Below are 24,875 nucleotides of genomic sequence, written 5' to 3'. Positions count from 1 at the left end.
TCATCATTGGCATTGCTCTTGCTGTGGTTTTCTGTAAACTCCCTGATGATGATCGACTATGACTGAAGTCAATGCATTTTTACACCATGTTTTTCTCCCACACTATTTACATTTTTCATTGCTGCACTTTATGAAATAGAAATTTGAATTTCACTGCTAAGCTGCCGCACATTTACTGTCTGAAAGATGTAAAAAAAATAAATTAAATGCTATTTAAGTCGAAGACTCTAAAACACATGAAAAAAATACATAAAATTGCCTCAAGTTTTTGTGGGTCTACATATTTACAATCAGGTTAAATGGGCCTATAGGCTTCTTGCCGTTCCCCTTACATGGTTCAACAACTACTACAAGCCTTCAAGTGGCTTCCTGTTCATTAATAATTCTTCTTTAAAGTCCAGAATTGCAGTGTTCATGTTGGTATATGTTCCCACCTGAGCCCTGGATCTCTGAATATGAAAGAGAGTTGCCACTGGCCACTGATCTAATTGGTGATCTTCTTGATTTGCCTTCTAACATGGACATACATTTTTTGGTAACTTTTTGAACTTTGACAGACTCTTTTAATCTCTATATACATACATACATACATACATACATATATATATATATATATTGGTTCAGATTAGTACATATGATCAAATGGAATCTAATCCTTTGGGAAAATCAGTCATGTTTGTTCTGAATGTTTATCTAAGAACATACTTACATATTTAACAGAAATAATCAACAAGTCCCTAATGTGACAGCATCACAAAGAGGCTCAGAGGGAGTGAGAAACATGCGAAACAAGTCAACAAATATCCCTGATATTCCGTTCCTATGCTCCCCTTCATACAGGCTCGTCTCTGCTCCTCGTTAGAGCTCTGAATAGCAGCGTTAACAAGACTCACTGACAGCATATGACAGCTTGTGATATCAAGGAAGCGTACATCAAAAACATGATTTATGTGCCGCTCTTGAGACTCCTCTATCAGGTCCACGGCAGTGCCCTGCCCTGTCTGCAGGCCGTCTCGGAGGCCTTGTGTCTACAGGAAGGTCAGTGACTCCTGTGGATGAGGGGGTCGGAGTGCGAGCTAGGGAAGGGGAAACCTACAAGCTCTAATGAGACCTCGCTCTCTGCTTCTGGTCCTCATCACACAGCAAAGTTGAAAATGTTTGTGTGTGTGTGTGTGAAACAGAAACTGTATGTGTAGTGCACATGTGTATGATGTGTGGAAGTTGAGGGAAGAGTACAGCCAAGTGGGGGAGGGGGTGCTTCTACAGCTGCTGCATCCTCTGACAAGTGATGTGACGGTCTGTTAGGACTGTGCAGGCAATGCGGCTACCCCACCACAACCTCAGCATGAGCTGCATTTCCTAAACTCTGTGCCTTGGTTTTAAACTCCTGCATAATTCCCTGGCTCATTAAGGCTGGAAGGTGCCAAGTCTCAAACTGCTCCCTTCGTCTCCATTCATTCGTGCACTCACGTGTTTTTGAGGGCTGTGTATTTTTGGGGCACAATAAACAATGTTAATATGCAGCGTGTGCACAGAAAATATGCGCCTCTTTGACAGCTGAGATAGAAAATAAGGTAGTTCAGAATAAACACCCACATAAGTGTCCACAATGCCCAGAGGACTGCAAGAGAGAGAAGCCCTCTGGATAATGAATGACCATTGCTGTACCACAGATGCATTACTGTTTGGTGTGGTACAGAGCAGAGGCATTCTTCTCATTCTAAGAAAACGCCTTGCTGGTTCATTTCCTGTTTACTAAAAGAGCCCTCTTTAGTTAGGGTCCTGAAAGGCCTGTGTTTACTGAAGTCCAACTATGCACTTTCACCACCACTGAGTCAAAGATCTGATCCCAACCTGCAAATTAAGGTTTCAACCTGCTCATTATGGGAATATGTTGGTCATACTGGTCGAGATGGGCAGATCTGCTCTGTTTCACAACAAGTCTGGCCAGGCTTCGACACACCACACCCTTTGGCTGAAGCCATCTGGGGAGGTGTTGTAAGCAGCAGTGCAAGAGAGCAGCTACCAAACCAAAGTAGTCAAGGGGTAGACAAAATGTAAGTTCGAAAAATACAGAGTTGTACTGAAAAGCCTTAAGCCAACTATCATTTTTAATATGCAAGATCCAAGAACCTAGAATCTCCACAGTATCTCTCCAGAATTTTTTTTCTGCTTTGACTTTGGCTGCTTTTACATCATCTAACTCAGATGTATGAATTATTCAAACATTAAAAGGTCCCCTAAGCTGAAAGGATGACCCAAGCTTGTATCTTTTCTAGATGCCTTAAACACTTACTAACACCAACCCAGTAAAACAAGAAAACTAAAGACTTCTCATTTCATAAGTAGAATATTTGAAATACAGTATATCAAAAATCAAATATTATAAAAAGACAGCAACAAGATCATTGATAAAATGCTACAAGCCAAAACTGGGCATACAGTAGTTGATTGATGGACCGCAATCAAGATCAAAGCAAAGCTAACTCAGACAACCACAAAATGACTTTTCAGGCATCTCAGCTGAATTCCTTAGCTAATTTGCAGCCTGCAACCATGTAGTAATATAATGGTCAAAGCAAAGGTTCACAAAAAGGAAAAACATTCATTTTGTGGTTTTTGTCAACATGCAAATATTTGGAATAAAGAAAATATTATACCGTAACAAATATGGGGCCAAATGTTCAAGAACTCAACACAGAGCAGAGGCGAGCTAATGTTATTCCACAGGCATTCTCTTTGCAAAAATCATCAGAAAAATGAGATGTATGTTTACCTAAAACTTTTTGTGATGATATTGGCAGACGCCAACAATCCTTTAGAAATAAATTTTAAAGCTTTGTATGTTTTTTTGTTAAATCTAAAACCTAGTAAACGTCATGTTGAAGCATCCATCGTTCTGTAGAGCCCACATAGTACTGGGCACTCTTCAGAAAAAAGCAAACAAATCTTGAACATCTTCTTTGAGTTACACACAGTTTGCTTTTGCAGGCCATTTTAAAATTAGGACATGTGGGGAGAATTCCAGGTTTATATCAGAAGAATATTTAAAAAAGAGAATGGTTATCCACTTTTACTAAAGAGGAGTGTTGGCCTCGTGATTAGAGCAGTGCACTTGTGCTCTGAGAAGGTTGCAAGTACACTGCTCGATCCCCACATCCTGCAATCTGGGTTCCTGAGCCAAACCTTTAACCCCACACTGCTCCCCGGGTGCCACACAATGGCATCCCACTTCTCCCCAAGGGTATGGGTTAAATGCAGGGAGTGAATTTCTGCATTGTGGGACAAAACACATTTTGTTTTGTTTTTTACATTGTTGAAGTGTGAATTACTTTTGAATATGAGGGTAACTAAATATACTGACAGTAACATTAAGAGTAAAAAATATATATATAAAATATAATCGAAATAATTCCAAGTTATCTTTCAGATAGATGACTTTTCTATATATAAGGTTTAATTATTTTCAGGTTATAGAATATTATTATATTATAATTAGAAGAATATAGTATAGATATATTCCTTTAATCTCTTTGAGTTCAGTTGATCCATTTTGTTTACACACATTTTCAAAGAAATGCATTACAATGGTTCAGGTATTGAAAAATTAATTAATTAATTAAAATTAATTAAAATTAAAGAATCCCTAGAGTTTTTCTCTCTAATCATAAAGGCGCTTTGCATCCTGAAATCATTTGTAGAAATAAATGTTTAAGTTACATTCTGAACTGCATAGTAGGGGAGTTTGAGCACTTTTGCCTTTTAGCAAGAAGATCCTGGGTTCCACTCCAGGCCAAGGGTCTTTTTGTATAGGTTTTATATGTTCTCCATGCATTTGTTTTCTCCAAGTACTACAGCTTCCTCAAAAAGACCAAAAACATTACTGTTATGTTGATTGGCATAAATTCAATTGCCAATCGTTGTGAGTGGCTGTAAGTATTTGTCAAAGATACACCTTAGTTTTTAGATGTGCACTTCTTTCAGCTTCTGAATAAATCCAGTTTCCTTTGTTTAAGGAACCTTTGACTAAAATCATCTTTGCTGAATTTCAAATTGATCATGCTGTCAACAGAATCAAATGATGATTTTAGCAGGCCTGGAGTTCAAACCCCTCTGCTTCATCTAAGCTTACACTTTTCACAGCTTCCAGTAAATTGATCCCCATGTAAGCACATGGCCAAACAATTGCACCTCTTCCAAGCACCTGTCAAGACCTTGCTTCCCACGCTTGGCCAATCACCGGCGACCCTGCAGAGACATGACCAAAGCAGGGGGCAGCCCTGGAGCCCACTCTAACACACGGCAGGGGTGTTCTCACACATCAGAGCCGTTTGCTGCTCCAGACCATGTTCGCTTGTTTTCTTGTTATGAAAGCAGCTTTTTAATGCCTTTTAAATTTCGAATCATGCTGTTCAGCCAGACATGAATAACACTGTGATGAGGATTTTTAAGCAGTATGTCTGAGAAAGACAAGGGTGTGTCCTGAGGAAAAGACACATGGACAAGTGATCTTGCGTCATCTGTTGACGAGGCCTTGCAGTTCAAAGTTTTGTTTTTTTTTTCTATTAAAATATAGAATCTATTCTTGGAGCTTTTGTCACTTATTGCATATGAGGAAGTACATTGTATTACTTAACCCTTTATATGGCAAGTTACTGTTTTTTTTTTTTTCACTTGCATAGCCTTTACAAATAGTCCCCCCCCATCTGCCAATAAGGTCCAGAAACACAACATTTATATCCCGCAGTTTGGCAAAGATATTCCTGCGTGGCAGTACATGCTATTTTGGCATCTTAAGAGTTAAGTTGAAAAAGATTTTAAAAAGTTAACAAGGTAAAAAGCTAAGTGAAAAAGTTAAAACCTATTTAAAAGATTAAAAGTTAAGTTAAAAAGTTAATGAGCTAAGACAAAAAGTAAAAAATGTAAGTGCCTGTATGAGCACTTTTACTTAAAGGCAATTTGAGTTAGAATGCTCCATTTATAGTCCAGAGTTAAATCTAGATTGGGGAGTGATGGCCTAGTGGTTTGAGCCGTGCGCTTGTGCTCTGAGAAGTTTGCAATACGCAGTTCGACCCCCACAGCCTGAAATCTGGGTCCCTGAGCAAGACCCTTAAAAGAGAAGTCCGGTCATATTCAGAATTCCAACTTCTGAAAGTACTTTTAATAAGAAATATTACATACTGCTCAATAAATGATAAGTGTTTTTAATTAAGAGTAATTTCATTTGAATGTGCTTTACCGGAGTGACATCCATGTTTGTCAAAGAACACTACACGGTGCGGTATTGGCTGTTGAGCAAGTCCCAATGCTGTATCTGGCGTTTGTCACAATGTGCTATTATGCTGGTCATCTTAAAAACATTCTTTGTCAAAATGTTGGCTACATATGATGTGTTTTTTCTCTGTTTCTGGAAATTCTGGAAGTTCGATGGAAAATCTTCCATCTTCAATTAGGCAATCCAACAACAAACCTGTCATTGGAGGATCAAGAAACAGAAAGGTGATATAAATTTTTTTTTCACTTTTTCCCGATGTATTACAACATCCAACTGCAATGCATGTGAGCATTATCAGTGTAACTATAGCTCTTGGGATTATCAATGGTGAAATCCTCTTTAAATCTTTAATAATTGTTGTTGAAGATTAATAACAATAATCAAACTTTAACTTGAATAATTGAACATTGATTTTGCTTGTAAAGTGAGGGGAATGGCACCAGGCTTGCCACACCGTGACGTCACCGCCGGAAGATGTCAGGAGTGAGGTGTTACTATAATTGGGCAAAAATGGCCGATTCCGGACTCAGTGATCGCGATGAAAATTATTGTTTTTATCTTTTTACTGATTTACGCCAAATTTATTAAATCAACTCAAACATATTTGTTTTAGGTATAAATAATGATCTATTGATTATTCCTTGCAGACCGGACTTTTCCTTTAATCCCACACTGCTCCCTGGGTGCCACACAATGGCAGCCTACAAGGGGATGTGTTAAATGCAGAAATAATCGTTTTGGCGATATATCGTGATATTCGGCTGCCCAATATAATATCGATCTTTCACTTCTTAGTATCGATTTTAAAAAAAAGAATGGGTACATAAAACATTGATGGGAAAATGGGCTACCTCTGCTCCACCACTCTGGCAGAAAGCGCTGTGGAGCCCTTTAACTGTGCGTGCAGCACCAAATCTGTATTTGAGGCAGTCACAGTGGAAGAAAACCCCAAACAACATGGATAATAATACCTAATCAATATTTTCTGATGAAAAGTTTTCTGATGTTTTATCTCATCATTTGATTTTGATAGCTGGGGAAAATATGGCAATATATAGTGATACTGCAATATCGTGATAATATCGTATCGTGACCCAAGTATCGCGACATGTATCGAATCCCAACACTCATGCCAATACTCACCTCTAATGCAGAGATACATTTCACCAATGCAAGATCAATACAGTTCAATTATTGTTATTAATTATCATTAAATCTGAAACTGTGGCAAAAGTTAAACATTTCTACTCACAGTTGCTATCCATCCGATTAAGACTTAAGCAAGATTGAAAAGAAGAATCAGGGACACATAAAACAATATACTGAGTTAGGGAGGTGAATAAAACAGCATCTTCAGCCATTTCAGATTTACTTAGCAAAAAAAACATAAACGAATTTTCCTTCAAATTCATTAGGCACCACTTTGTGTGGTCTATTGTATTAAATCCCACTGATGCATTGAAGGTTTGTTAGACCTATTTCTGTAGGGCTGTACTTAAACTGCCCTCTGACAGCTGCACCACAGTTTGGATACAAACCCTCATCTTTTCAAAACAACCTGTAGTAATAAAGTGGTGGACGTTATGAATATTTAATCAATGCACTGCTTGTTCCTGCTTTTACAGGAGCTATCTTTTAACCAGTTGTGCAGCAGCCAGCCCTCACCTTGTGTTCCCTTGCCCTCCTTGCTCTGCAGAGCAGTGAATTAGCGCTTGTGCCTGCACCATGCAAGGTAGCGTGTTAATCCTTATGACATCACTATTGTGTCCAGGCTGTTCCATATAATGTGCTTATCAAAGGGCTTCTTTGAGTGTGAACGCACTGGGAAATCAGCACAGGGACGTGGCTGATAGGAAAGCTTTTATCTGCACAGGAATATTTCTTCTCTTACATAAGATCTTAAGAGACTTTCACCACCATCATGTTCTCTTTTTCCCCTGCGGTGATGCAGTTCCCAATAAGGGGGAATAAAAGCCTCTTTGGTTTGGTTTCTATGCATGGTACGCTGTGGTCCAGCACTAGGTTACTGTGATGAAGAAGTCCTCCTTTCTCTCTCTATTTCCCACAACATGCTGTGAGATGAGAGCAGGGGCCTATAAGACAAGGGGACTGCTGTAATTCCCAGACATATCTTGTTTAATCTCATGACCATTCCACATTACTGAGCGGACTGATATCAGGATATGAGGCTGGCTTCATATCCTTCCTTTAGCACACTCCATTGTCTAGTTACTCAGAGGACAGGAAGAAGCACAAGGAGGAAGAAGAGGAGGAGGAGGAGGAGGAGGAAGGCCTTTAATCTGACTGTCTGCTTAACATGTTGCTGCTGTTCTCTTGCCCCTCTTAGATAATCAACACACAGACAAAAATGTTCCTAAATTCCTGTCAATAGTTTTGTGTATAAAGGTGACATTTATTCTAAAAAGATGAAGAGTAGAGACCCGTTCTACTGATTTTTAATTACTTTTAGCTTCTTCAAATAACAAAAGACGGCGGCAAGCAAATGTTTATGCATCCCCTGCACTGTGCAGATGGATACATTTCAAATGTTATTGCACATTAAGCTTATTTTAGAAAATATTGTGATAAGTGGGCTTATAATTTTGTTCCTTCTGGATCAAATTCGTTATGCCGTGCAAATATTGTGTGGATTTTAAATACATTTTTACAGCAGATCATGGTGATCAGACCACTATCTCCATTTGAAGCAAGGAGCTAAAACTAAACTGTAAGAGTCATAAATCAAATCAACGTCCTGTATTCCAGTCAAAAGCAAACATTTTTACAGATACACTAAGAATTTGGGTAATGATCCAAATCAGTTGAGTTTAAATCGCATCAAATCGTACTAAGACCCCATGATCGTATACTCAGATTCTATTCTATTCTATTCTATTCTATTCTATTCTATTCTATTCCATTCTATTCTATTCTATTCTATTCTATTCTATTCTATTCTATTCTATTCTATTCTATTCTATTCAAACTTAGCCATGTGCAAAATGAGGAGATTAAAATAAATCCAAAGGAGGCAAAGAAACATAATAGTATGTAAGTCTTTGGGATATTAGGCTCTTAGAGAGCGAGACCTTTAGCAGAAGTTTGTCTTTAAATATTTTGAGCTCTTAATCTGTTATAGAATCTGCTGGATTTGGAATTCTTGGCCACCTTTTAAAAATTGGGTTAAGGTAAGGTTCAACGTTCTCCCTAGAGTACACAGGAAAACTTATGCTTGGGGTCTCCAGTGCCAATCATGTTAAGATTAGGCTGGAATCAGCACAAATCGGCAGGTCAAAAAAAGTTAAATCAGAACTCTTTCACAAATATTTATTTAATGCATATCTTTTTTTTTCACAAGTTACAACTTTTTTATAAGAATCTGGTCTAAATGTTTCACAATTTAATGGAGTTAGCTAATTTACTGAATATTAGATGACTTCTTTGTCTTGATTAAATCCATATTTTTATGTCCTTCCTAAAAACAAATTTCAGTAATCTAAAACTGCTATGTTGATGTACAGCTTGTTGAAACTCTCTTCCTCCCCAGCTTTCTTACTCTCTGGTCATTGAACGGATCATTAGCTGTCAGGGCCATTGAAACCATACCCTGCAACCCTGAACTCTCATTCCTGCTGGTCTCTAAAATATTCATAAGGACAATTAGGAGTTCCGATAAGACGAGTGCGGAGGGCCGGGGTAGGGGGTGCACTCGGCAAAGATGGCAGGATGTGCCAGCAGGACGTCTATCCTGCAACACTCTATACCCTGACCACAGACCTGTCCTCATCAATCTGAGGCACAGCAGCCACCCTCTTTGCCCCCAGACAGGCCAGGCAACCAGGAGAAGATGGGATGGTGCCAACAAAACCCCTCATCCTGAAACCCCCCTCCCCCTCCCCAACAGGCTTTGCTCCATCATTGCCTTGGGGCAGGAGGGGCTGGCCACGCAGCTTGAATGGTAGGAGGAGGGGGGCACAAGGGCAAGCTGACTGCTGCCCCATCTAACTCAGAGAGGCTGTGTTGCACAAAAGACAGGACTTCATTCAGGCACACAGCAAGGTCACTGAGCATAGATGGATGACTCGTGGCTTGTGGTTCAAATATTCATACCCTAACTTCCTTCTTTTTGATATAAATAAAGTAATTTATGTATTTCAGATGGTTCATGCCACAGATCAACATGGGATTTAAATAATTGCTTTTACCCTGATACAATGGATTGCATGGCAGAACATTCAATTGTGCTCAGGTGTAATAAAATGAAAGTAACATTAAATGTGCTGCAAGGAAATTAAAGCTAATTAAAGTACGGCTAGAATGGAATAAAGGCGCTTAAAGGTAGATGACGAACACTAAAGATTATCTTTCTTCTGGTAAACAAACTTTGCACTGATTAAAAAAAACAAGCAACATATCTGCCAAAGGTTTAAGATAAATTAAAATGCTTTGACTGTAGACATAAGAAAGCTGTTTAGGTACTATTTTATTTGATCTTTAGCAGCTTACCAGAGAAATTACAATCACACACTATATTAAAAAAACAATTATTTCATTTGACATTTTGCAATCACCAGAATGTGATTTGATAAGATACTAAAAACTGTTGGTGCTTTGCAGTGAGGATTTCATCCATTTAGGAAAGCTTTTATCAACATCAGCTATATTATGAGAGGGCAATGGCTGCTGGCAGCCATTCATAAAAAAAAACAACAAAACTTTATCTTCAGGATAGGAAGAAGCATAGCTATCATAAAGTAAACCTTAGTCTCTAGTTTTATTCCCAAAGGAGTCTAGAACCTAACATTCACTCTGATATTACCAAATACTGCTAACATTTCCAGAAAGACAGAGCCTCTACATTAAAAAGGATAAAATAGAACAACTTTGTTGTTTTCCACCTTTCTGTGTTTTGCTTCAATTCTTACTCTTTTTTTTCTTGCTGCTTGAGTAAAAGGCAGACATGTCTCTACGGGTCACAGAACCAACATTGATTGTGAAAATAGAGATCTGTGAATCTGGCCACGTCTTGGTTAAAACATTTCTTTAGCATTTTAAAGCATATTTTTCTCCAGTACTAAGCACATTTGTCTGAATGCAGTCATAAAGCACGCTGTTTGCATTTTAGCTTATAGTGGAAGAGTTTCAGTTCTATACTTCTAAACCAAACATTATTTTAATAGTAAAAACAAGAGGATAACTCATTCTGTTCTTGTAAAATCATGGTTTAGAACAAGGTTTATTGTTCAGAGGTTGTACTCCTGAGCCTCTTTTCACTGTAAGCTTTCTGAGAGACCCTCATTCTGAAATGAGACATACGCCATGTAGCTGAGAGGGTGGGAAAGAAAAAAAAGGCTCTGACGTCAATGAAGCATGACATGTGCCAAGCAAAAATCTCTTAGCAGTAACCTGGTAACAAGCAACATTTACACACGCACTCAGCTGCACACAGAATCACACACAGACATAGAAGAGGCACATAATAAAACAATGAGATGCAGCACATGATGGATCCAAACTGCACATAAAACAGGTCTGGTAATAGAGTTTAGCCATTTAACAACTTAAAGGGGACAGGAAAAGGCAGAAAAACATTGGATTTACTGTTCATTAAAATCCAAAAATCACACAAAACAAACTTTATTTCCTAATATCTGATTTTTACAGAAGGATATAGGAATAAAACACCTAAATTAAGTTTTTATGAAATGTTTTTTAATATTATTCTAGTACAATTTCGGTGACCCTTTTTTCCTCTAAAACCCCAGAGGAAAAGGAGTCCTTGTGCTATTAAAAGGGGCACTTTGAAACAGTGAGTTGCTCGCAATGGAGCGATTACCTCTGCTCGCTTTGGAAAGCACTTAAAAAAAAAAAAGCATATCAGACTGCTTTGTTATAGATTGTAGTGTGAAGATACAAGGCTGTAGCCTAAGCTGATAGAAACAGCTATAGCATTTACCTCATCATGCCCCACTTTTGGTATTTCTGTACAAATATATAAAAACAGATGCCCCAAACTAGCTGAACAACTTATGATAATCATATCTAACTCATAAAAAGGCTGTCAAAGAAAGATCCTTACTCTGTTTGCCTGCAATGTTTGTTGTCTATTTTTAACCTGTCCAAATAAAGAAAAATCTAAAAATTCAAGCTGTTTAAATAAAGAGTGTTTGCTTTAAAGACAAACATAACCTAAATCTAGAGCTGACCAGGTTTAAAACACTGTTCCACAGGTGAAATACCTTCTCCAAGGTAAACTAAACTCTAAGGACACACAGGAAGCAGGAAGTGGCTCATTTTCACAACTCTGGGCCCAAAGGAAGAGCAGTAAAAGGATCACTGGAACACTGACAGCTGCATGTTACTGCATTAATACCAAATCCTCTCATGAGAAAACAGTTTAATAGGCTTTGCTTTTACGAGCCACCAAGTAACAGTCTATTATATCTTAACAACACGGCATAGCAGAGAAAGACTGTGATCTATGATGATATGATATCATGAAAGTACACAAGATCAGGAGGAAGGAATCTGCCACACTCTTTTGAAACACGTTTTATAAGTGCAATGAAATTTCCCTAACAGTTATGAGGAGAGATGAAACAGTAGTCGGCTTTAATAGTTTCTATGGTCAAATAGAGATTGTTCACATTAAAATAGAATTTCAAGATTGCGCTTGAACACCTTGCAAATTTTATATTCATTTTTTGGCTTTTTTTTATTAGTGTTGACACCTCTGGGCCACCGCACCAAGGCCATGTCTCGGCAATTAATCAAACATATTGTTTCAAGTCAAATCTTGACGTGAGCAGGAAGCAGAGAAAGTAAAGGAACTAATTTAGCAACAGAGCAGCACAAAGTGTTAAATGTTACCCTCCTAACTTACAATAAATTGCAAGTTTACCGTCAGACAGATATTTTCTGGTTTGCATGTTTAAGCTGTTAGCAAAGAGTCCTATGTTTTGGAGTCTGCTCAAGCATGTTGCTACAGCCAAATAATAATAATTATTATAACATGGCTTTATAGCAGAAGGAGTTTGATAAACTGTCCAAAGCAAATAAAATAAAAGATAACCATCACAAAAAAGATCTATACTACTCTCCGATTTGACCATTACACTTATTAAAATTAACTCCAATCCAAAGAAAGACTGCAATGAGTGTTTTGCGTATTTTATGTCTGTTAATTTGTTTGTTTTACTGTTATATCAATGATACTTATCAACTTTGTTACCTTTGCAAACTATTAACTACTAAAAGCAATTGGAATGTAATGATGCATCCACAATGAGTGATTCGCAGCAGACACAAAGTTAGTATTCAAATGTTTTTAGTTTAATGTTGAGGATTTTTGAATGTCATGAACAAATCTTCAATCTTTTGTACAAATACTTCTTTTATTAGGCTTCTGCTTAGATCAATTTATATTCCTGCAAATCTAAAAGTTTGTTATTATTAATATCATTATTATTGTCCAAGTCACAGGTTAAAAAAGAGTAACGAATTGACATTAATTTTTGTAAATCTAAATTAACAAATTCTAGATTAGTTTGCACCTGGTACAAATAACAAGTACCAATGCTAATTTAAAGCCATAGTTTATCTATATAGCACTAATTCCAAAAACATCGTCTTAAAACATTTTACAGATTTATTATAATCAAATGAGTTTATTGCAGATTATTGAAAAAGTTTAAAGAATAAAATATTAATATTTTGATTAAAACTAATATGTATTACACCACACGGGTCAATGGTTGTTCAAACTGTTTAAAGCATGAAACTAAGTTAAACTAAAAACAAACCATAGTTTTTATAATAAAGAATAAAAGTTTGTGTTTTTCGATTTAAATCTAAATTAACAATAAATATCCCTAAGTAAACAATAAATACACTCAATAAATACAGTAAATATTAAGGAGTATCCAAATATATATGAATTGCATTACGTCAATAATAATTTCATACAACAATTTCATCACCAGCTTGTGCAGGAATGTGGTTGTATTTAAAAATAAATTTAATATAAGTCCAATAAGGCATAGAAAACCAAAGTACACATATTTTTCAGTAATATTAAAAAGAATAGCTAGACATTTTCATATATATTGAAAGCCTGAGAAAATCAACATCAACCCAATAAATCTATGTCAACAGTGGTGACATTTGATTAAGCCTAAAGTGGAAACCTCACCACTGCTACTTCAAGTTCTGCTGCAAATCACAAACAGCGATGGGGACTTTACACTCAGGTGAATGAGTAAAGAAGAGTTAAACTAGTAAAGATGGAAGTTTGAGGGAGACCTGACATTAGAGGAATTTAACCAGCTGCCCCACTGCATGTATAAAACAAAGAACTCTGCCGAATTTATTCCATCTGCTTCGTCAGAAGGAAAAAAAACGAATGAGCCCATTGTGTGACACATAAGTAAAAACAATTAAAAATAGTCCTCAATATAGGTAAAAATTTTAAGTTGGAAGTGATGGCTGGTCCAATCTTTATGACCGAACAGGTTTAGAAAGTGTCATCTTTGAACAGCAGGATATGTCCAACAAATTGAATTTCAGCAAATCACAAGTTGGAACTGATTGAATTAGCAATTAAATCATAGACTAAAGTTTGAACGGCAAAAAAGTGAACTTTAAAAGAACAGCTTCAGATTTTTCAGGCTTTTCTAGTTCACAGTATTTTATGAATTACAGCCTTTACTGTAAATTTAATCCACACTAAGCTTAGAGAAGAAGCCATTGCAACTTAAAAACTATGTTTCAATCAGTCCCCCGCTAAAGAAAAGAATTTAAAAGCTCCCTTATTGGAGCAGTAGAAAATTGAAACTGTGGTTACAGGACATCAGGAAACACATTATATTTTCATTCAATATTTCAGTTACAATCTTTTTAACAGTTAACCCAAAATTTCCCCAGACCTCTCTTTTTTTCCTATCATTTTCCTAGAGCTTTAAATTCATCCATTGTTGGTTCGTAAGATCAGACCCATCATGTGTCTCCTTAAAAGGTGTTGAAAGTAAAACTGCAGCAATCTGATACAATTATCTGTATTGGTCCAAAGCTTGAATAAAAGTTCTAGATCTAGTATTTGTGAAAATGTGCCCGATCCATGGGGGCACATCTATTAAGTCTAATTTTAGATAAATCTAGATAAGGATAAAAACTTTTGAACGTCAAAAAGGTTTACCCCTTTAGGACTATTTGAGTTTGATCTGATAAATACAGTCAATTTGAGACCTCACAGTTTCCTATTTAGATTTGTCCTTTTAACATCATTTACTAGTTTCCTTTTCTGACCTCAGACTAATCTAAAGTTCACTTTTGGGATACAATACTTGCCTGTCCATGACAAAAAAACACAACAGTGACATTGATAATACAAACAGACCCCTGGGAGTGGAAAAGGATCGGCATCGGCAGATATCCAGGTTAAAGGTATAGTGAAGGACGTTCTTTTTCCGAGTGGATCATCAAAATAACTGGTTCTCCTAATTGTCCATCATTCTGGTGATATGTTTCTGCGCATGTGCACTTTCAGGTGTATATCTATGGTGAGCTGCGGTTTCAGCCAGTCATTGAAGCTCATCTTTCTCACTTTTGTGTTTTGAAAATGGCCAAGGGTCGTAAGAGAAAAAGCGTCTACGAACTGTATGAGAAGAAGAGAAAGGCCACAGAAGAGAGAAACAAGACCAGAGTGTTTTTGGGAGATTCTTTCACATGATGGTGTACACTGAAACCACAGGTCGGGCTTCCCACTTATGCAAAGGTTGTAAAGTTTCTACTCGACAGGTGAAGTTTGGCAGGCTATTTGGAGAAATCCATTTCACATCACTGCTAGTAAAATGAGGAGAAATGGGCTCCGGCAGGCTTTTGGATAAGTTGATGGGTGCTCCCTCTCAGGAGCAGGTACAGGGTTGTGCATGTGCATTTTTTTCTGAAGTGGAGAGGGCGGGTCTTTTTATTATATATTATATACTTTTTGTTTATTGAGAATAAGTAAAAATCAATATAAAAAATGAAAATATAACATTCATTTAACTTATAATTCACATTTAACTTTACTTTTTAACATTGTACTAACTTAATGTTCTGTTTTAGATGCATGTTTTATTTTATTCTTTAACATCCATCCATTTTCTTACACCCTAAATCCCAAGCGGGGTCGCGAGGGGTGCTGGTGCCTATCTATCTGTAACACCACAGTTTCCCCATTGTGGGACAATAAAGAGATTTTCTATTCAATTCTATTCTATTATATTCTTTTTTCATACCCATACCTTGTAATAACTATAAGATATTCAAATTATTGTAAAAAAAAAAAAAAAATGTATAGAAAGTTGTCCCCTTGAACCTACAGTAGTGACGTCACCAGCATGTTTTAATCGTATTCCTTCACTCTTCAGCAGAACAAATAAACTACACCAGACAGGCTTCCAAGTTGACTGAGCGCTGATCTATTAAATATTTGCAGGGCTGGAGCTGTTTTTCCCTTATAAATATTTGATCAAATACTCTGCTGATGACAGGAGGGAATAAATTAAAAGGCAAAGAGTGTATTTGTTTGTGCAAACAAGAAGGGGAATGCCAGAACATAAGACGCATTAGGTGAAGTCATAATTGCTCAGCTGTAGTCTGAGCCTTCTGATTTCAGATCAGCCCATGCAATCAATGTGAGAGCATTCAGGTATAACTTTAAGAGAAAACATATATAAAGAAGTGTATAGCATTTCTGAATACTGTTAGGGAAATATATCTTGATGTTATATTAAAATAATTGAAAAATGTGATTTATTTCATGTTTGTACTGGAGTTTTATTTTCCTTATGCTTCTCATCTCTATTCCCAACCCCCACATCTCACCCGGTCCCCAGCCTCCACTTCTAGTGAGCCACTGGCATGAGGATAATTGATCAATCACACTAATTGAAGAGTCTGGACAGCTAGACCACCATAGCAGATGTGCCAATTTGCATTCATTAAGATAGAAATGAGTCTTAATCACTGCTCAGTCTTTGATTGAGGAGCATAAATATCTCCTGACTGAAACTCATGGTGCCCATAGAGCTCAGATATTTCAAACAGATTCCTCCCAACACTGATATTAATGTTTACTTTTTTCTTTTTCCAGCATGTCTCCAATACGCAATGTCTCATTAAAGGCAGTGATTGTCCCCCAGATCATCTGATGAATATCACACAGAAAATGGGAAACAGTTTGACTCAGATGACATTCACCAATGCTGTGCATTTGCATAACTTATTGATGCAGATCCTTTCCTAACAAAAGTTCTCTTTCACAATATAAAAACCTTATGGAAATCACCTGATAATTTTATGCTCATTTCCTCTCACTATATCAGTCTTGTGAGACAGAAAGTAAGCCTGCAATAAAAGCATAAAGAATTCTCAGTTTTTCGCAGTCCCATCAACAATGGCCAACCCCCATTTATTATGAGAAAGATACGCAGAATCCCCCAATGAATGACCTTGGGGATGTTTACTTTTGCAAATCATTTCGGTAAAAGCACAAAGGAGAGCAGTAAAATGTCAGTTCTTTGCATCTAGCACAGTCAGGGTGTTTGAAAAAGGCATTGGTATTCCACTGTAATTGGGTTAAAGTCGTTTCACCACCTTAATTTCATGAGATTACAATTAAGTGTTGCCTTAATGTCCATCCCATGTGCCTGCAAACCTGATTTATCCTAACTGGTACAATATACCTTAATTGTACGAAATTGCTCAAAGAGACGACAGAGAGTTGCCAAATGGTGCTTATGAAGTTACCGTCCTTATTCAGTCAAACACAGGCATACTTCTTTCTGTTTGCAGGAGAACAGAGTGAGGTTATAGTGCAGCTCTAGCGAAATGTCGTTAGTTGTGTGAAGAGAGGCGAGTGAGGCAAAAAATATTATTAGATTAATCTAATGGCCAACAGCAGCATTTTCATTTGTGAAATAAAGAGAATTCAATAAAAGTAATACAATAGAAACAAATGCAAAACCTATCAAACCAAATTGTTTTACTCTGAAGTGATTCAGCAACGTTCAAAAGCCCCAACAGCCCATAAAAATGGCATGATTTTGAGACAAAATTAGAAACCTTGATAAGTCTGTTTAAATTTTTGTTTTTTTGTTTTTTTTAAGAAAGAGTTTTGGTAAAAGAAAATTTACATTTGTTTTTGGACTACATTATATCTAATTAATGCCATCATTTGTTAGAATGGATAAATAATGGGTAACTTGACCTTTTTTAGGTGCAATATTCTTATATATTTTAAAACAGCCCCAGATCCTTATGCCATTCTGTGCAAATTTTCACAACAGGCACAACATGTATAGTAAGTTTGGTTTTATTAAGGGATAACACATTTTTCCAAAAGCTTTTAAAAGATCTAGACAGGCCTGGAGGAAAATATTATGATATTAGGGATGCAAGTAATCAATAAATGAGTTAATCCTAAGTTGATTAACTTTATTAATCCACTAATGCATAAATAAGTAGCCATTTTATTGAAAAAAAACTGTATTAAGAGGGTTCAGAACTTGAAGGGCTGTTTCTTTTTTTTTTGACAATATGCTATATTAAAACACAGTTATATCTTCGTGTCTTAATTTATTAATTTGCCAGCTTTATTAAAACCTGACTGAATATAAAAAATGTTTTCTAACACAAGAAACTAAGACATATTGATAAATTATAATAAAATGGGAACCTATGAGGTTACTGAATAAAAGATGATATACATAGAATAATTTACATATGTAAGAGTTAATATTTCCAATGAACAGAGATGTAAAACTATCATTTTATTAAAAGATATGCCTTGCCACTTGTTGTAATTGAAGGGGACTGTAACTGTGATATAAGTCTCTGTTTTCAGAGCAAGTAACAGAACAGTCTGTGGTGGGACACTTGTGCTGTTAGCCGTGTTTCTAAACGGATAGTTATGGTTGCTCTGGTAGAAGTTAGAAATTAAACTCCATGAAATATTAAACCATGAAAGCTCTATAATCTACTGTGCTTCCTGGTATCATTTATATGTTAAATGTTTTCTTTTTTGACCTCGCCTTCCAAACACATCAGCCATTTTTAGGGGAGGAATTGATGGTGCTCCACCATGCAGCACAGCTGAATGAGCGCTATTTAGGAGACAGCCAAAACACTCTATGGGCTCTTTATATTAACAGAAAGAACCATGTGGAAAACATTAAACACTGTAGATTAATCTCGCACTATTCTCCGCTTGGACTGATCAACGGTTCTGCTATTGCATGCCTCTGCCATTATTTCTCTTTTTATTTTTGTGGTTGCTCTGCTTCAGGATTAACAGCTGAAGCAGGCAGCACGACACGGAAAGGGTCCAGCTGACCAGATCTTTCGTTGATCTACTGCAACACATTTTAATCTAAGAAATCATCAACAACAAAAAGTAAATTATGTGTTCGTATCCCCAGTTTGCACTGAAAGGGAGTCCCTAATCCAGACAAATGAAAAACATAGGACCTTTTTACGTATTGAAGGCAGCTAATAGCTAATCGTTAAAAAAAAAGTCCTGCAGCTCCCTTTAATGTTGCTGTGGGCCCATGGAAACCTCACTGCTACATTTTCTATCTTGTCCTATTTTTCTTGTGTTATCAGTGACTCTTTTCACTGCCATGGTTTGCCTATCTTTGTGGTTAGATGTGTCACCCAAACCTTATTCCTAACTGACGCCTTTGTACAACGAGATCTGTCGACCCATTCTAATCTCTTTGCAAACTCCTAACTCGCAAGAAATGCATGATTTAAATATAAATGATGTCCACTGTGAGGCTAGGAAAACTAAATATTGAGATGGGATTAAAAAAAGCACTTAAAACACAGAGTATGTTAAATAAATCCATAATGTGTTGATTTTAAAGACTTATCTAATTTTTGACTGAAAAATTGAGAAATTGTCTATATTGTTCCCTAGAGTGTTAGTAAGGTTAACCACACACATTTCGGTGAAGAATGTGAACCTACTGCTCCACTTTGGATGGTGAGCCAAGTTTGAGACAAAGTCCACAGCCCTCCACTGGGTTATCAAACTGTGGCCAAGGCATTCATCCATCTGTGGAAAACATGGACACTGTTCTCTCACACTGCACAGCTCAGCCTTTATCTACAGATGGTACTACTGAGCAGGAATGTGACCTTTGATTTAGTTTCTCGCATGGAAAAGAGCTTACTGGAGAGAGGGGAAAAAAAGAAAATAGAAATGGAAGTGGAGGGCTGTTCCCTCCCAAACTGGACAAATGAGCACATGCCTGTGTGCATGAATCAGATTGGTCTAACCTAATTTAAACATTTAGATAAGTGTCCACTGTAAGTGTCCCCATGTGAGGCCCATTTTGGCAGATAAACGAGGAAGCGGTGGATTCTACCTATCAGTTAAAGTGCGCCAGCTCTTCAGAAACATCTATAGAGATGTTTACCGCTATAAAAAAGCACTAATGTTGGATACAGGTTAACAGTAGAGTGAGTAGATATTAGGCCAAACAGATTGTAGCTGAGCAAAAACATAGGATTAAAGTACAGTAGGGCAATGCAATTGATTCCTTCAACCCTATATTATTTCTGATACCACCGACTTATAGTAGCAGGCAGAGGTTAGTTGTCCAAATTTGTGAAGACGTTTGCTGAGTAAGCCGAGATAACAGCAGCTTGTTCTGTCCTCTCTGTAGAGAGGGGAAGCTTCCTTGAGAGCAGCAGCAATAATGAAAGAGGAATCAACTCAGGGTCACTGGTGTACAAGCATTCACCATGTACATTCCAGCTCCGCCATGTGCTTCACTAAAGGATACAGCAGATGAGCATGAAAAGACATTTGCTGCATATTAAAACATTTTTAGGAATTTAGTGATACTAAATTCCAATCTGATCACACAATCTCTCCAATATATCTTTCCTAGCAAGCAGAGTAGCGCCGCTCCAAGAGGGGGTTAACTAGATAAAAACAGTTGCTAACCCTTCTAAAAAGACAACATCACCCCTATGACTGATCATGGGCTCCAGCTCCCAGGGTTCTTTGCAGCGCATTTCAGTGTAACGGATTGTTACGCTGAAAGTAGTCAAAATTAGGCCGATAAGCTAAATTTTAATGACAACTATTTGTCTAACATACATGTGAGAAACCAGCTTGTTTGAGGACTTTGAATCAGCACTATGAAAATGTGGACAATCCACCAGGCTCACCCTAAATGCACTTGCAGGCAGGTGAACACATGCACCCCCACCCCACATGCAGACAAAGAGAGCAACCTTTAAAGGCAGGTGTGTCTACTTTCGAAAGGATTTCCAAAAGACTGTGGGGTGTTTTGTTTTGTTTTTTCTACTGTGCCGGTGTACCACATCACATCAGCGAGTCAATCTGATAGTTTGCATAAAGGGGGTTAGGGTTTACCCTAACCCTAACCCCACTAGGGGGTGATGCGCCCCCATACCTCTGGGTTCTCATCCGGGTCAATATTGGGCATGACCGGCCGTGGCGGAGCCAATGGGCTTGCTGCATTTGAGCTGTAAGACCTCTGCACTATGGTCTCTTTCTCTCTGCCCTTAGGTCTTATCCCCTCTTTCTTTCTCAACTCCCTTCCTGTCTCCATGTCTGTTGTTAATGTTTTTAACTCCCTAAATAATTTTCTATTAAGTTTAATTTACAAGTTCCAAGCAGAATCTTATGGCAACAACAATAATGGTCTGCATGTGAAAACAAATCTGTTGGGCAATCATCTTGCTCAGGGACATCAATTCACAGCTATATTGGAAAAAGAGGACAAAAAATAAATAAATTAGGGGATTCAAAGAGGAATTAAACTGCATACACATAATAATAATTAAAATAGGCCAGTATCACTTTTTTATAATTATTTTAATTGTCTAGGTTTGAAAAATATCAATAGAGCAGAGTGCTAGCCAACTATTCAGTTTGGGTCATTATGGGCGTCGATGGCCTCAATCAGTTATAAACCATTCCACAGTCCATTCAATATTTCATAGTAAAATCCTTTTCCTGTTCCTTTTTAAGAGCATCGTGCAGAGGGTTGTCATCCATTACGAAAAAGCACCAGTGCCAGTGAATATATATATATATATATATATATATATATATATATTTTTTTTTTTTATGTAACCTAGTCAAATTCAGGATATTGTTTTGATTTGTAGAACAGCGGAATAGGAGTAAAAAATGTGGCACAGTCTCGCAAAAATTGGGACGTCTGGTCAGACTAATGGAGGGTTTTAAATAATCAGCCATTTAAATGTACAGAAAATAACCTACAATTATGAGACATAAGGCACAAATGCGGGCTGCGGAGCAGTGGGTAGCACTGCTGCCTTGCAGCAAGAATGTTCTGGGTTCGAGTCCTGGCCCAGGGTCTTTCTGAATGGAGTTTGCATGTTCTCCCTGAGCATGCGTGGGTTCTCTCCAGGTACTCCAGCTTCCTCCCACAGTCCAAAGACATGTTAGGTTAATTGGCTTCTCTAAATTGTCCTTAGGTCTGATTGTGTGTGTGAATGGTTGTTTGTCTCTGTGTTGCCCTGTGATGGACTGGCGACCTGTCCAGGGTGTACCCCGCCTCTTGCCCATTGACTGCAGAAAAAGGGACCAGCACCCCTTGCGGCCCCACTCGGGACAAGGGTGTCAGATAATGGATGGATAGGCACAAATGCCATCATCACAGAATCTATACTCTTTTTTATTTTGACATGAAAGTTCATGCCTTTTCAATCAGAACTAAACTACTGTACATGGATTTACCTTTCATGGAGACTCTGCAAGGAGGACTTTTGCTCTTAGCAAAACATTAAGAGACTCAGACTAAGGTTTGCATGACAGAATGTACACAAAAGTTGGACAGCTACCCCTAATAAACACTATAAAAAGAATGATGTCAGACATTGGTGAATAGCTAGAAAATGCCTTTCTCTGAAGTTATCTCAGCAAAAGGGAATAAGACGAATTCTTAGATGATCGGATCTCCTAAATTTTGTCTTAGACAACTTTTGTAAAGCAGGGGTAATTCTTGTTGTTTACATCAAATGAAATCAAATTATTCTCCCCAAATGAAAAAAAAAAAAGAAAGAGGGAAAATTAATATGTGAACCGCTTTTATAAAGCAATTGTTTCACAGCCATTTAATCTAGAGAATCTAGAGCTATATATATATATATATATATATATATATATATATATATATATATATATATATATATATATATATATNACATATATATATATACAGATAAACACAGAAAACCCCGGTTAAGAATACAGGGAATATTTCTATTACTATGAATTCCCAGCAAATCTTTTCTCAGATCAAAAGGTTTTAGAGTCACAGCAAAAACAACTTAGTGGTCACTGTTATATAAGGCATGTATCCATGTATCTTTTATGCAGGTGAGCCTACTCTAGTCTGCTTAGAGGGCCCCTGATGGAGAGGTGACTACATGAGGATGCCAGAACATTCTTCTGCAGCTCTGCCAAGCAGGTAATTCACCAGCAGAAGCAGCATAAATAAAAGATAATGGGCTGCAGCTGACTCCTTTATGTTGCCTACAATTTCACTAATTCCTCCGAGTGATCTCTTTTTTCAAAGCAAAGAAATTAAATCTCAACTATTTTGAACTCTTAAAAATCTGTTATTTGTGCGGTGGTAAGAGGAGTTCTGCACGTGTAGTGGGCAGGTGGCAGTGAAACAGTGCAGGCATGAAGCAGCTTTTTGCATTTAAAAGAAAGTATCTTTCTCTATAACCTAAGTGCACTTGATATAACCGCGGTAAAGATGAACGTTAATTTCACACTCAATGTCATAATATCATCAATAAGCAATAGCATTCATTGTGTCTACTTTGATGCAGTTGGAATGAAGAAAACGGCCCCTTTAAAGAAAGCAGATCTTGAAATAACACGATGAAACCACACGTGTGCAAGTGCAAGATGTTTGGAACAGGATGTGTCCCTAATTATTCTTATTTACTCTGGCTTTAACACTTTTGGCTGACGATTCTATACACTGGCATAACAAGTGGCTTACTCTTCCGGTAGTCACCAGTACACAGGAGTTGCCAGGAAACTCAAGTGCTCTCATGAAAGCATTAAATAATATGCTGTAAACTGTATTTCTGCTAAAAATGCAGCAGGCAACTGGGTTGATGACTAAGTGCAGAGAAAGGCTGCATGGCTCCTGTGCTCTAAAGGTATAATATCTCTGGGAAACACTGGAAGTCAGCACTGGTGGTCAGGAGCAACTGTGTGCATGCGTGTGCCGATAGGTCTTTCACATTCGTTGCCTCACAAAAGAGAAGCCAAACTTATCAGGGAGCACAGACCTCCTGTTCCCTATCTGTGTGATGACTAGAAGGAAATTGTTACTTCTTCCTGACTTGTTTATCTAATCCTGCAGTATTTAGAAGTGCTACAGAAATGAACATATTTTAAAAACAGATTCCTGCACTGCAATTATTAATGTGGCTCTAATCTAATGAGTCTGAATGTATGTTTTCAGCAATAAATCATAAAGGACAAAAAAAAAAAAAAGTAGAGAGAATTCCCACTCACCTCTACAATGTCAGAGTTGGTTCTGCTCTCGTGGGGCTCATTGTACTCTGTGTATTTCAGCAACACTTTGTCCATGTCTGTGCTGGCGTACTGGAACAGTTTGTTAGAGCTGTTGAAAATGATGAGGGCTATCTCGCAGTCACACAGCACGCTCAGCTCGTAGGCCTTCTTCATCAGGCCAAACTTCCTCTTTGTGAAGGTAACCTGCGGAAGACACGAAAAACAAGCTATCCATCAGAAAGAAGAAAAAAAAAACACAACGGTTGCTCTCACTAAAAAGGAGGATCAAAGTCAGGTAAATCAAGAGACAACTTGCGAAATGTTAAGTGTTTTTCACCCTACACCTCTGTGTGTATGTATATATATATATATATATATATATATATATATATATATATATGTGTGTGTACCAAAAAGTAGGCAGTTGCCTAGGAGCCCAAGTTCCTGGGGGCCCCATAAATCTCTGTTTACATGTATGGTTAATATAACTATTCCCTATTTGTGCACATTAATTATGTTTTTGAGAAAAATCTTTTTGCTTAAATGCCATCATAACACTTATAACATGAAGTATGTCTCAACACCCTGCCCCCTTCACTGTCCACAACATTGGATCAGTCCATTTGCTGCACATGTTCAGAAAGGTGGAAACAGAAGGCAGCAAGCCATTTGAAAACAAACGATGTGAAAAGCAATGTTGCCAACTTAACGCTTTTGTCACCATATTTAGTGACTTTTCAGACTGGTCTAGCACTTTCATTCCAAAAAGCACCTAGTGCCAAATCTAATGAATTTTTTTCTGCCACTGGAGACTTAGGTGACAACCTATAAAAGCACCAAACTCTGCTCTCCAGAGCAAGTAGATTCATAACCCCGCCTTCAGCTCTCCTCTCTGTTGTCTGCTGTCATGACTCATGCAGCTATTATTTCATACAAATGAAAAATGGAGAAAAGATAAGCAGATAAGGACTGTGTTATTTACTTTTGCCTTTGCTTTTTTGGAAACACAGG

At 37.5% G+C, this 24,875-nt stretch overlaps 1 protein-coding gene across 8 annotated transcripts in view; it reads right to left on the bottom strand.

The window, feature by feature from the left end:
• The window catches only part of mef2a (myocyte enhancer factor 2A), a 90,073-nt gene that overhangs the window by 22,009 nt on the left and 43,189 nt on the right, over window positions 1-24,875 (bottom strand). For all 8 annotated transcript variants that reach the window (XM_015378712.1, XM_015378710.1, XM_015378713.1 and 5 more), the window contains exon 3: window positions 23,865-24,068. In XM_015378712.1, the coding sequence (XP_015234198.1) occupies window positions 23,865-24,068 (204 nt within the window). The remainder of the gene's footprint in view (window positions 1-23,864; window positions 24,069-24,875) is intronic.

Source organism: Cyprinodon variegatus, unplaced genomic scaffold (assembly GCF_000732505.1).
Source record: "Cyprinodon variegatus isolate N-32 unplaced genomic scaffold, C_variegatus-1.0 Scaffold177, whole genome shotgun sequence".
Classification (NCBI taxonomy): Eukaryota; Metazoa; Chordata; class Actinopteri; order Cyprinodontiformes; family Cyprinodontidae; genus Cyprinodon; species Cyprinodon variegatus.
The sequence above is the reverse complement of the archived record's forward strand: the minus strand, read 5'-3'. Positions and strand labels throughout refer to the sequence as shown.